At 46.6% G+C, this 14,161-nt stretch overlaps 1 protein-coding gene across 1 annotated transcript; it reads left to right on the forward strand.

The window, feature by feature from the left end:
- The first annotated feature begins 5,427 nt into the window (after nucleotides 1–5,427).
- On the forward strand, nucleotides 5,428–13,435 carry CKAP4 (cytoskeleton associated protein 4). Its single transcript, XM_072923463.1, has 3 exons — nucleotides 5,428–5,899; nucleotides 10,346–12,332; nucleotides 12,389–13,435. The coding sequence occupies exons 1-2, from the start codon at nucleotides 5,558–5,560 to the stop codon at nucleotides 11,675–11,677; spliced, it is 1,674 nt and encodes a 557-aa protein (XP_072779564.1). The 5' UTR covers nucleotides 5,428–5,557; the 3' UTR covers nucleotides 11,678–12,332; nucleotides 12,389–13,435.
- Nucleotides 13,436–14,161: the final 726 nt, after the last annotated feature.

Raw genomic sequence — 14,161 nt, forward strand, 5'->3', positions numbered from 1 at the left:
GCGTCATCTTTTCCTGCCTACCAGCGGTGAGTTATCCGAGGCACTTGGGCCAGCCTCCACTTATGCCAGTAGAAACTGCCGCATCTCCTCATTCTGCCTGCGACCGGGCACTAAGCATGGAGAAATATGCGGCGACACGGGCAGATGCTTTGACGGACTCCCCCGCGCTGGCAATGGGCTGTGCTGGCGCACGGGGATAGGCCGGGGGCGGGCCAGGGGCTGTTTACGGAAGGGCCCCGTCTGTCCGGGCCGGCCCCGCCCCCGGGCCGCCTCGGGGACGGGAGCACAGACCCCGCACAGCCCGGGCTTGGGGGGGAAAGGGCTGTGCCCCGCAGCGCCTCAGGCTGTGCGTGCACGCCTTTAACAATGTTCTTGCCTTGGTTTCCTTACCCTATCGATGTGGGGTAGTCAGGCGCCCCTCCACGCGCCATCTTGGCTCCCCAGTGCCCGGCCCTGCCGCCGCAGCTTCAGGGGAGCCACTGGGCACCGTGCTGAGTTTAGTCACCCGGCTCGCTGTGGTGTCCGGACGCCTGCTGAGCCCCCGCTGAGGAACGCAGCTCGGGGCAGTGCAGCACTGTCATTAGAAATGCTTTGCTTATTGCTGTATTGACCTCATGCACTGGCAGCTTCACGCACCCACCGGGCCAGCAGTACCTGTCGGGGTCATCACCTCTTCCTGTCACAGGAGCTACGTGCCACCACTGCCTCACCCAGCAGGAAGCACGGAGGGCAAAACACCGGCAGTCATCTCTGAGGTAAGAGCTCACTAACGCCAGCCTTGCCCATCACGAAGACAGAGCTCCCCTTCCTGCAGATAACCTCTAGCACACGCGGTGACCTACACAGAACAGATTTGTATTCGGGTAGACCAAAGCCCACTGTAGGTCCCATTAACCTCTGCTATAAAATCAAGGGCTCCAAGCAGGGAACAGAGTTTGGCTACACAAGTGCCAAGTGTGTAGAACTTGTGTACACAAGGCTGGAGAGGGAGCGCTTGCTCGCAGCGATGCAGAGCACCTGTCAGCCTGGCCTTCAGAGACATTAAATGGGATTAAGTCCAACAGCCTAATCCAGTAGCTTCTATAAAGAAGACGATGTTTTAAGTAACTGTATTTGCACTACTTTGCCCCACTTTGTGCATGTCACATGGCAATGACAGTCTGAAAGAAGCTCAAAAGGGCTTTGGAGAAGACTGTGATGGTATAAAGATGGGCTGCTTTGTACAGACCTGTTACGACTTCCAAGGACATAATTTATTATATTTTGTATGTCAATTTTTTTCTTAGACGCCATCTGAAATATGGGGAAAACATGAGTTTTTGCTGTGATGGCTACTGACATCTTTTATTAATTAACCAGCTAAAACTGCACAAAGAGTATTTGCAAAAACACCAGGGCCAGTGATTCAGGGTCCAATTTGTGTCTCTGTGGACTGGCACTTGTAGAAACCTGTGCTGCTCAGTGGCCTGGTTTCTAGCTTGCACAGAGAGGGAAAGGGGCCAGCCTCACCAAGTGAGGTAGTTTATAAATACTGATATAAAAGATAACTTCAGGGGGAAAAGACTCTCAGCCTAAAAGTATCTCCACCTAAATCATGGAGTGAGAAAGAGGATTCCAGAAAGGGATGGCTTTAAAACATTTTTTTTTTTTTTTTTTCAGCAATAGCAGTATCCTTCTCTCATAAGCCCACCAGCTGTTTTGGAACCCATTCTTAAGTGCATAGCTTGCTCTATCTATCTATCTATCTATCTATCTATCTATCTATCTACCATATCAGAAATGTACATCTGTCATATATAACTGAGGCATCAAGGACATGCTTTGAGATTCTGGTCCAAAAGCCAAGAATAAGTTAGACACTGCAGTACTTAGCACCCCCCATTCTTTTTGGTTTCAATTCTTTCCTGATCAGAGGCACTGAAGCTATAGGCCACTATATGGATTTTGAAGTAGATTACCTACTGCAGAGATTTTTCTCCACAGAGAAATGACACTCTTTTCTCACTTTCTGGTGTCCCCAATGTCATCCAGAAAAATAATTGTACAGCCTTTAAATTTGTTCCGCTCAATTAAGAAGATCAATGTCCTTGTGTCTTATATAGCACATGCATTTATGTCCTGAATTTGGCTGGGATAGAGTTAATTTTCTTCCTCATAGCTGGCAAGGGGCTGTGTTTTGGATTTGTTTTGAAAACAGTGTTGATAACACAGGCATGCTTTAGTTACTAGTAACCAGTGCTTACACTGAGTCAAAGCCTTTTCTGCCTCTCAGCCCACCTCAGCAGCCAGGAGGAAGGTGCACAAGAAGTTGGGAGAGGACACAGCCAGGACAGCTGACCCCACTGACCCAGGGGATATTCCATACCTTAAGGCATTATGGTCAGCAATATAACTGTGGGAATGTTGGTGCAGGGGCACAACTGGGGGACTGACTGGCCATCAGCCACTTGCTGGTGAGAAATTGTTTTAATTTGCTTCACTTGTCTTTCTTGGCTTTTATTTACCCCTCTGTTATTTTCATTTTTATTACAATTTATTTTTTTTTAATTGCTAAACATATTTTATCTCAACTCGCAACTTTTCTCACTTTTACCCTTCTGATTGTCTCCCTCATCCCACTGGGGACATGTGGAGTGAGAGATAGAAACTGTGGTGCTTATTTCCTGGGTGGAGTTAAACCACATGGAGGTACATATTTGGAATTTTGACTAGTGTCTCAAGTCAACTTTAACCCTTAGCTTTTCACTACAGAAACACTGTTACTTGAAATGAAGGACTAGTTTGTGCTCACTGTTTGCAGCAAGTTGGCTCATAACCTTCCTTACTGCTACCAGTAAAACTGGCAAAGATAGTAAAGCCTATAATTAATGCTCTGCTTTATCCAGGAAACAGCAAGGCAGCTACTGAGTGGATAAGATGTCAGAAATGTCCCAGTATGTGGCTAACTCAATGGTTAGTGTGGGAGGAGAGGGAAAGGGCAAGGCATGCTATGGTTTATGCCAGGGCCCATGACAACAAAATTGAGAACATAATTTAAAGTCACAAGACATTTTTCCCTAATCCTAATAACTGAGCCAGGCAGATTGGCTTTAGTGCTAACAGATGGATGTTAAGACTCTGGGTTGACTGAGATCATCAGGCCCAGATTTGATAATAGGCTCAACGTCAAGACAGAAAGACTACAAGGCAGGTGTAAGGATGCTTTCTTGGCTTGTTCTTCTGTGGAGTTTCCTGTATTCCAAGGATAAATAAGTCTTGTGAGAGGTAAACAGGGTTGCTATTTCTCCCCACCGAAGTATTTGTTTTCAAATTCAAAGGCAAAGCAGAATATTGACACTTCTGAGAGAAAATGGTACATCAGTATCTTCCCCAGCCACACCAGTCTGCAGTGTCTACCAACTTTACCAACTCAGCAAATTCTTAATGCATACTCCACTCAGCACAGTAATTGGTCTTTCTGTACAAAGGAAGTAAGAGTTTGACCCACAGTGTCAAATACAATAAAAAGCTATTTGTAGAATGGTACTCTTGGTCAGAAATAGCTTGAATTGGTTCCATGGTGAGAAAAATCTTTAGATAGAACATTATGAACATTTTCCTTGTCACTACCAAGCGAGAAAAGGAGAAATAGTGACAGTTACCTATGCTACCTTGCTCCCTGAAACAGATTTACATCCCTTGATACTTATCATTGATGATCCTCATGATTATTTTCTCTGGTGAAGTCCATATGGCTCAGTTCTTATAGTAAACTCTGAAATAAATGGCTTCAGAGCTAAAATCCTGGGTCTTAGGGTACTGCTACAAATCCTAGCCTTTCTAGGCCCTTCCTAAATAGAAATCTGATATCTCCTTCTCATAAAGTGTGAGACAGCTAAGGTTGTAGTTAGATGTTCATGGTGGAAACTGCTGTTGTAGCTTTCCTAGGGTGCTTTGTTTGCTGCTGAAGATTTTTACTCTCATTGTATTGAGGAAGACAGACTATTCTGAGGGTCCCTCACTGCTTTAGTGCGCGCCTCCTCATGCCAGCTTCAGCCACCTCTGGGATATATTTAAGATAATCTCCTGACCCTATGCAAGCTCTCTGTTACTTGTTAGAGTCAGGGCAGTAACTTCTGTTGTGCTCATAACCTGCAGTCACACCAACATCCTTTCAGATTTGTGCATTTGACAGAATTGTGCTAACAAAATGCCTGAGACAATTCAGTATAAATTCTCCTCTTACCACCCATTCTGGTAGTTACTAGAACATGATGTATAGACTAAACAGTTCCGTTCATCCTAAGCCTTGGCAGAGGTGGAACTGTATTTGACAGGCTGACATCAGGGGCTGTGATCCAGCTGACTTTATGAGTCACTGTTTCTATATAATACTCAACATAATTTTTTTAAAAAAATGTATATATATACAGATGTAAAGGAAGAATATACGGTAATCAAAGACCAAGAAAAGAAAACATTTTCCAAGACAAGATCTGATTTAATTTCTTGCTGTAATCAAATAGAGAAACATTCAGAGCCTCGAGCTCCAGATGGAGCCCGTGGCACAGGGGAAGGCCTGCTCAGCTTTTCCTTTTTTTCCCTTTTCCTTTTCCTTTTTTTCCTTTTCCTTTTCCTCCTTTTCCTTTTTTTCCTTCCCCTTCCCCGTCCCCGTCCCCTTCCCCTTCCCCTTCCCCTTCCCCTTCCCCTTCCCCTTCCCCTTCCCCTTCCCCTTCCCCTTCCCCTTCCCTGTCCCGTCCCGTCCGGTCCCGGGACTCGCTCCGCGGGGAAGATGAAGGCAGCAGGCTCGTGTCGGCGTGGGGAAGCAAAGAAGCATGGCCGGAGCGGAGAGGCTCTGCGGGCAGACTCGGCGCTGAGCTCTCGGCTCCCCGTCTCGGACAAAGCCGTCCGTGACCTGAGAGGGGCTCGCCTGGGGCCTGCCAGCCAGGGCAGCAGCTCTTGGGTCCCTCGGGACCAGCCCGAAGCCATGTCTACCCTCTACAGGCACTAGAAACAGGCTGGGGACAGGGGTTGCGGACACAGAAAATAACTTTCTCTCCACGCCTTCCTCTCGCTCGTTCCGGAGCTTGCTGCAGATATTCCAGCCAAAAATCACAACCAAGCAAAACAGAAGTTGCCTGAGGCAGAATTCTGCCCAGTTAAACCACCAAAACTACGAGCGGGGCCAAAAACTGGCAGAAGGACCGGTCTGCGTTGGGAGACGCCCGGCACCGGGGCCCACGGGGGCGAAGAGCGCTTCTCGCTCCGAGACCCCCGCGGCGGGCCGGGCGGGGGGGATCTATCATCGCGGGGCTGGGCCAGCTTCCTCTCCGCGCCAGCCGCCGCTTCCCGCTCCCACTGCTCCCCTGGGGATGGGGCTGGGCCCTGTGTGCCACGTCTGCCCCCCGGCAGGGACGGAGCCCATCCCCGTGTGCGTGGCGGCTCCCCGGGGCGGAGGCCGGGGCGGGGCGGGGAGCGTGGCGCGGCCCGGGCCGGCGCCTCCGCCTTCTCTCCATCCTCCCTCCCTCGTCCGCTCCCGCTGCTGCCGCTCTGCGTACGACGGCGGCGGCGTCCCGCCATGTCGGCCGCCAAGCACCGGGGCACCAAGGGGGGCAGCCCGCCCGCCGCCAACGAGAAGAGCGCGCAGCTCGGCGCCGGCGATGAGCCACCGCCGAAGAAGCCGGCGGCGGCGGGGCACGGCCGGGGCGGCAGGGCCGGCGGGGGGGGCCGCTCCGGCGCCGGCCCCCGCCGCGGCTGGGCGATGCTGCTGGGCGCCGCGGTGGTGCTGGGCGCGGCGCTGCCCGCCGGCTGGTACGTGCTGCAACTGCAGGAGGAGGTCGGGCGGAGCGCCCGGGAGGTGGAGGCCTCCGGCCGGCAGCGGCAGGAGCTGGCCGCCACCCTGGACACCGTGGTGCAGAAGGTAGCGCGGCGCCGGGCACCGCCGGGGGCGGGCGGGCTGGGCACCGCCGGGGCGCTCGGTGCTGCTCGGCGGGATGGGGGCCGCAGCCGCCCGTGCGGGGAGGCGGGCGCGGGGGTTCGCCCCTTAAAGAAGGAGGTGTGCCGCTGTCGGATGGCTTGGCTTGCGGGAAAGCGAACGTGTCCCGTTGCCTTCCCCTCCTCTTCCGTGCTCCCTCAAAGATGCTTTCATGGCATTAGAGGGGCAGATGGAGTTCGGGCCGCCGTATTCCCCGTGCCTGCAAACGTGGCCCGGAGCAGCGAGAAATCCCTGCCAGGCAGCGTAGGGCTGGGCGGGACGGGGCGGGACGGGACCCCGCGAGGGTGGCCGCAGCCCCCAGCTCTCCTTTCCAGGGCCTGTGCCTGAAGCCATTTTATGGAATGCGGCTCGCACGCTGCATTAGGTGTTGGCAGCGGTGCGGACCCGCTGTTCCGAAGGAGTCTGGTGCCCGTAATTCTGTATCTTCGGGGCCCGCGAATCACTTAACCGAGCGGGGCGAACGAGCTGCTCCTCGCTGCCTGTCGAGTAGGCAGATGTGCCCGCCAAGGGACACGGGGTGGCAGCGCTGTCAGAATGGGGCAGGATCCTGCCTCAGCGTCCCCACACTCTAGAAAACAAAACCCATGTGAGCTTCACCGAACAACAGAGGCTGTGCCAGAAGCACTGCTGCAGTACCCTGCCTCCCACGTTCCTGCCGCAGTCTCTGGCCAAGGCAGTGACACTCGCAGTGTCCAGGGCAGTTCAGGACCATGGAAAAGCTGTGAAGTTGCTTGCACAGGATGTGGCTCAAGTGAAGTGAAATAAATGCTCACTTCCCTAATTTTTTTTCCACTCAGGCCCTTATTAGCCTCCCAGCTATAGTTGCACAAATAGCACTGTCCACTTGGATACGTCCTAGGGTGCCTAAACCCTTTAAAAATGCCATCTGTGATTGCACATCATCAACATACAATTAAACTTCTCTCCCGGGAGTTGGTTAATTGGTTGGAAGACAGTATGTAAAGTTATGACTGAGTCAGATCAAGGAAAAGGAAATTCTTGTCTCAGCTTGACTGCTTTCTGCATGGCAGACCATTCAGATTCCCTATATTCCCTGCGAGCTTGGGCCTGGGCTGCCAATGGTTTGACAGGCACTGGCAGAGATCTTCTGGCTGTTCAGTGCTTCCAGAAACTCAGTGGCCTGCACATGTGGAGATTATATTGTCCATCTTGGTGTTTCCTGTTCCATACAACAAGAAGAAAAAGGAAAATTCATGTTGGCGGGGGAGAAGAGTTGTAAACTTCAGGGCTATAGGGCTGTGTCTGAAGCTAGTTTTAAATCACTGATGACAGGACAATGATTTGAACTAGCAAAGGTTGTTGCTTTCTACTGGTTTTTAAGCCATTTTTGTAGACTGTAAGAAGGAAGAAATTGAAATTGCAAGATGTAAAACTACAATACACGAGTGTAGAACTCAGATGTACATGAAATGTATAAGCCCTTCTAATAAAAGGAATGGGGACAATTTGCTGCCTCTCATCTCCATGTCATTGCAGAAAATCATAAGTACGTGTTACATATTCTAGGAGATGGGCATATAACAGAAGTTTATAAATAGTTGGTTTCAAAACCAGCTGAAACTTACTTGCCTTTGTATAGTAGATGGCTGTTAAAGCTGGGGGAAAGATCACAGGGTTTCGATGTAACCCATGGAAGTCTTGGTTGCTGTGGATTGATGACACAGAAATTTAGTTGAGGGAGAGGAGAGCGGGCTGTATTTCACTGCTTCACAAAGGTGTAGGATTCTGTGTTGAACTTGCAGAGTGCCATCAGCACAGGCTGCTGTGTAGCTTTGCCCTTCATCTGACTGCAGAGAGCTTCTGTCAGGAGTAAGCATTATATAAACTCATCTGCTTAACACATCGAGGAGAAAGGAAATGATGTGGAAGTTTAGTCTTTAACATAGCACCATTCTCATAGAGGCCAAGGTCATTTGCTGTTTAAACACAAGATGTATGACCAGTTAGAGAAAACACTACTCATTGGCTGGAGATACATTTTTATGTACTATTTGTGATATTAAATCTTTCAAGGGCTATGGCTTCAAATCTTACCAGCCATCTACACCAAAAAAGCAAACTCACATGAAGGTTCACACACAGACCAACTGCTTTCAAGCTGTGAGTTTTTACCCGTCTTGTGCAAGGGTATTGCTTTGGTCCTGGTGGCTCTTGGTTAGGACAAATCAGATTAGAAGCTGGTACATTTTGAAGACCCCAGTCCATTTTGTTATTATCAGAGCTCTCTGATCTTCAAGTGGCTGGCCCAGATGGGGAATAGCTTCAGCTTACACCATGATCATTGCCTGGATGCAGTGGAGGAGGAGGTATAAAATACTTCCAACTGTGTGAGGTGGGATCCACCTCTGTCAGTCATACAGTTGCAGAGACCCAGCCCTCTGGAGAGTTCTGGCTAGTTCTGATTTCTTAGACTAAAAAGACAGTTACTGGCAAATATGAATTTGGTGATTTGGTTGAAATGTGTCGCTGTAATAAGATAGGGAGGAGAACTTTGCTGTGATACCCTGTTCAATTTCTGACCTCCATTTATAGTGATACAGAAAAAGCTCTCTTCTCCCTGTGGAAGTAATCAGAATGAATGACAGCTAAGATGTAATGAAAATGAGGTTGGTAAGTCAGTCAAATGACTGGTGCCCAGCTGCAATGTGTATGACAGTATTATCTTCTCCACCCCTTCCCCTTAGCTCAGTTCTAATTTCCTATGGGAGCACTAGAGAATACAAGTGTAGGGAATGTAAGGGCATTAGAAACCCTTTTGCTGAAGAGGGAGAAAAGAAGTCATCTTTGTGGGTGTTGTTCGAACTGCAGGGATCTGCCAAAGCAAAGGCAAGTCTCATGGCCAAACCCTACAGTCCTTGCACAGTATAGACTTCAATGAAAACTAAGGAGGATTTGCAAAAATACATAGAAATAACTTAATTTCTAATTAAGATATCTCTCAGGTCTTTAGAAAATAATGTCTAGGTTCTGAGTCAAGGAACTGCTGGAGCCTGCTTCAGTTGAAAAGAAAAAAAAAAAAAAGAAGGCAGCTCTGTGTTTTTCTTTCTAAAACCATATAAAATATACTTCTTTCTATTTATAGAATAAAACCACCCCTCCAGCTGTGTATCTAATCAGTAAACATGGCAGCCCATGTGGCATGGCTGATTAATATACCCCTCAGACACAGGGAGTAGTGTGAGGCAGGGCATCGTGCATTACTCAGCACTTGCCATCCTGCCAAAGCCTTGAGGTATTTTCTGTGTGATGGATTCCTCTTGCAGCCAATGGGAGTTCTTCTATTGCTTTACTAAGTTTAAGAAATTACAACCCACACATCCACAAAAAGGTTTTCCATAGTCTTAAGCCTGATGCTCTGCTTGGCCTCAAAATTAAGGAATGAGTGCTTCCCTGGCCTGGATCTTATCTTTAAATGTGAGAGTAAACTAATGTGGCAGCCCCTCACTCCTTGACTTTTTCCCTCTGGCTGCTACTAAAACCAGCTGTAAATATAGTTTTTGTAACTGGGAAGTTTAATAGTGTATCTGATGCAGTGTTAGGAACTTTCTGTTAACCTGAGCTAGATGCAAGGCAGGCTCTTGGCAGCTGCTGTGCTTTTGTTCTCTGTGTGTACATACATGAGCCCTGCTCACTGTGAGTGTGTGGGTGTATGCAGGAGTGGGAAAAACAAGCTGCTAACTATTTAGAACGTTCAAGACTTCCTATTTTTTTTTCCAATCTTAAAAAATAGTTAACAAAAAAAAAATCTCTTGTGTTTCCGTTGGTGTCTAGGAGCAGCAAAATGTCATTACTACTTCCATTCCTTGGCCCATCCCAGCTCCCCTCTCCCTCTGATTTTTCTTGTTGCTCTTTCTTGTCTACCGCAAAACTTCTTTTTCATGATCAGGAATTGTTCAGGTATTCATGGTTGATAAAATATAATCCCAGCTTTTTTGTATTCAGAAGATGATGCCAGATATTCTTTTGGTTTGGTTCCCTCCCCACCCCCCTCCTTTTTCTAAAGACTTGTAGTCTTTAGAACCAGGAATCCTATATGGGAAGGATGGTTCAGGAATCTGCATGGAGACTGGAGAACTGGGTTTCTTTTTCATTGCCACAGATTTCCTGGATCATGAGTGGCAGGTCAGTGAGGCCAAGGACCCTTAACAGAAGGTGTATGTACTATAGAGCTGTAAGGCTCAAGATGCTGGATTTTTTTTGTGCCTCCCGTATCTGTATGCCACTGGACCACTTCAGGTGTGGGGCCTGAAGGATTGCAACATAATAATTTCATCTGGTAACAAGGGCTATAAGGATTTTGGACAAAAAGTGTGACATTATTTGTATTAACCATGTGTATTTCTGACCCAGGTACGTTCTCTTCAAACCACATTTGGAGAATTTGAATCCATGATGAAAATTGTTCAGCAGAAGCAGGAGGTGAGCGAGAAGGCTGTTAAACAAGGGGAGAGTGAAATAAACCGGATCAGTGAAGTGCTTCAGAAGCTGCAGAATGAAATTTTGAAAGACTTGTCTGATGGCATTCACATGGTGAAGGATGCAAGGGAACGAGACTTCACATCTCTAGAAAACACAGTGGAAGAGAGACTAACAGAGCTGACCAAGTCTATAAATGATAACATTGCGGTATTCACTGAAGTGCAGCAAAGGAGCCAAGATGAAATCAACAATATGAAAGCAAAGGTTGGTTCACTAGAACAGGCAGATGTGTATAAATATGAAATTAAGGTGCTAAAAGATGCTTTTGATGAGATGCAAGCATCCATGAAAATGAAAGAAAAGGACATAGAGACCTTGAAGAGTACAATAGACTCCATGGAGTCTGATGTGTACACTGAAGTGAAAGAGTTAGTCAACCTCAAACAAGAACACGAGAAGTTCAAAGAGGCTGCGGACACTGAACACCTTTCATTAAAAGCTTTACAAGAGAAAGTTCTGAGAGCTGAGGATTCTATTATGCAGCTCCCTAGTGACATTAAAAGACTTGATGAAGATTTACTGCAAGTTAAAGCCAACCTCCACAAATGGGAAAATAATGAACTCTTCAGAAACGCATTAGAAACTTTTGGGAAGAACAGTGAAGGACTGGAGTCTCGATTGAGGCACATAGAAGACAGCCTAGAGTCTCTAGCATCTGTTGCTGTTCAAAACAGTGAAAAATTGGAATCTCTCCTTTCTAAGGAGGCAGAATATGAGAATAAGCTCAATACTCTAGAACAAAGCATTACCACTCTTCAGGGAGTCTCAGATACAGATGTAACTTCAGTCACAGATGTTCTGAAAAATCTTGGTGAGGCACAGACTTCACTGTACAACGACATGGAAAACTTAAAGAGAAGCATCAATGACTTGCCATCCTCAGGTGCTCTCCAGGATGTCCAGAAGCAAATAAGTACTTTGTTGGATCAAGGAAATCTTCAGGCAGATCAAACACATTCTCAAGGTTACCTTGAAAAGTTTTCTTCTATGGAAGGCTCTGTAGATGAACTGAGATCTTCTGTTAGCCAGGTCGATTCCGATTTGAAAATGCTAAGAACTGCAGTGGATAGTTTAGTTGCCTATTCAGTGAAAATTGAAAATAATGAGAATAGCTTGGAGTCTGTGAAGAGCTCAGTAGATGACCTGAGGAATGATCTGGAAAGGTTGTTTGTGAAAGTAGAAAAAATACATGAAAATATTTAGGCAGTGGTGCTCCTTGGGCAAATAATGGGTTAAGGAGAATAGCTTTTGTATGCCCTGTTTTTTACTCTTTTAAAAAGCAATTTGATACCTCCAAAGAGAATAAGAATACTTTAATAATAGAGACAGTTCTGCTTATTTCTTTTATTTCTTTTCCATGTAGTGTTTTTGGAGTTTTTGTTGTTTGCTTTTTCTTTCCCCTAAATCTTGTTTTAAGAAAACACAAGTTTAGTTGGGGGTTGAGTTTCTTAAGGTCTCATTTTCTCTATGAAGTTGTGCCACTGTTAAGTGTAGTGGTATAACTACAGCCACGTTAGCATGGGCACATATTTAATGGCACGAAGGTGTTTCACACTGACACTAGCTATCCCACACAGAAGGGCTACAGCTGTTCTGGTACCCAAAGCATACTGCTGCACTCACTGAGGATTTTACTGGTATGTTTTGGTTTAAGAAGAAAACTATATGCTATTTTGAACAATTCACTGTTGTGAACTTAAGAGTGGAGTAGGCGTGGAGCACCTCATCTTGTTTCTGCAGTTTGGGACTCAGATGTGTGGTCAGTTCACCAAGGGTCAGTTGAGCTGTAGTGTATTTCTGTGAGACCTTAATCTGTTCCAAGGAACTAACAAAGTCTGAGGTAAGTGGCACTGCCTGGGTCTAAGGCCTAGGAGATTCATTCTTTATGATCACAGGAGGTCTAAGATCTCCTAGGTCTAAGGCCTAGGAGATTCATTCTTTGCCAGCATCTTCAGCTGCTGGTGCAGAAGATCAGTGTTTAGGAGGGACATCTGAAGGATGGGATTAATTTCAAGAGGGTACAGTAATATTTTTGTCATATTTTTAGACTGTTTACATGATTAGGCTGTGTCTTCCTTGGAAAGATCGAATTTGGTCTTTGATAAGGATTTTTCTAGAAAATGTCATCACAAATTTGAGGAAAGGGAAGGACCAAAATTGCACCTGTTGTGTTCCATATATAGCAAGCATGCTAACAATAGCAATAATACACTCCAAAACACACAAGAGGGAAAATCACCATGAAATCAGCAGAATTGCTTCTATGGCATATACATTTCTAGGTTTTCACAAAGCTGACAGTGACCTGAACTCTTGTTATGTATTCAGGACTTGGTGCCTGATTCTTGTCACTATTTTTGTCACCAGGTGTCTGGCTGGGGCACTGGTAGCAAAGGATCCTTCTAGGAGATCTCCTCTAGGAGAGTGAGGAAAAAGTGTCATAATTCCATAGATGGTCTTTTAAAAACCACTTACTTGTGGAGCTTCTTTGGTTTTCTGTCTTTTTGGAAAGGATTTCTAATATCCCTCCTTTTCAAGTTTACTTTTGAACTTCATCCAAATAATTGGTAAATAAGTCTGCATGTGGTTATCTTGGAAATAGGCCGTGGGCATCGTGTCCACCTCAGCTTGGACCACACAGATCCTCGACTGTGTTAGATGAAAAATTCCTAGAAATAGCATCTCCCAGAAATAGGAACAGCACAGGTGAAAAGGAGTTCTCTTAGGTAAACAGGATACTGAACCATATCCAGTGTTGTTCCACTGTAAACAGGAAAGAATTGCTGTCAGAGAAAGAGGAAGCCATGGCATTAAGGTAACTGTTGTCACTGTTGGAACTGCACTGTTCTTTGTTGACTTCTCAAGTTTTTGAACAATGTTGTTTAGGTTACTGTGAAATGAACTGTATGGCTTATTTGCAGTATTTTTAATACATAATAAACATTTGGAATATTCTTTGCACTTTTTTTTTTTTTTGATTGCTGCTTGCTTATTGTTGTGTTTCGCAGGGTGCTTCCAGTGGGGCACAGGGGAGGGCTTGGGGAAGCACCAGATGTGCTGCAGCCCTGTACTTGTTCTCAGCTTCCATAGGGAAACGTCGAGGCACTTCCCTGCTATGGAAGCAGCCGGGTTTGAGTCACATCAGGGTGTTGCTGTTGACCAGCAGACTCTGGAGTCTGAGAAGGTGATCATAAAGTGTGAAATACCTGATTGGTGTCATGAATGAGTTCTGTGCCAGACACTGCCAGCAAGGCCTCTCTGAGACTTCCTCAATGCCCAAGGCTTGCAGGACAAATAATGTGCAGATATCACCTGTGTGATATTTCTACAGTGGCTGCTCCTTTTGCTTAGCTTGGAATGCTGGATTGTAAAGCCCATCAACTGATACCATCCTCATGATGGATATCTTCCTTTCAAAAATTTGGGAAAGGGTAATTTCAGGAGTATAGGCTGTGGGATTTGTGGCATCATCATATCTTGGCAATTCTTGAGGCCAGAGTCACAGAAATAGGTAATAACTCTTTTATTAAACTACGTGTGCTCGACAAAGCAGGTGAGCACCCAAGCCCTTCTGTCTAAAGGTATTTGAGGTAACCCCAAGTTGGTGGCAAGCTGGCTGACACCATGTAGTGACTTTAGAGTAGCTGCATGATGTTGGAATTTAAGCTGTGTTAAAGCCAGCAGTGC

This window comes from Taeniopygia guttata, chromosome 1A (genome assembly GCF_048771995.1).
Source record: "Taeniopygia guttata chromosome 1A, bTaeGut7.mat, whole genome shotgun sequence".
Classification (NCBI taxonomy): domain Eukaryota; kingdom Metazoa; phylum Chordata; class Aves; order Passeriformes; family Estrildidae; genus Taeniopygia; species Taeniopygia guttata.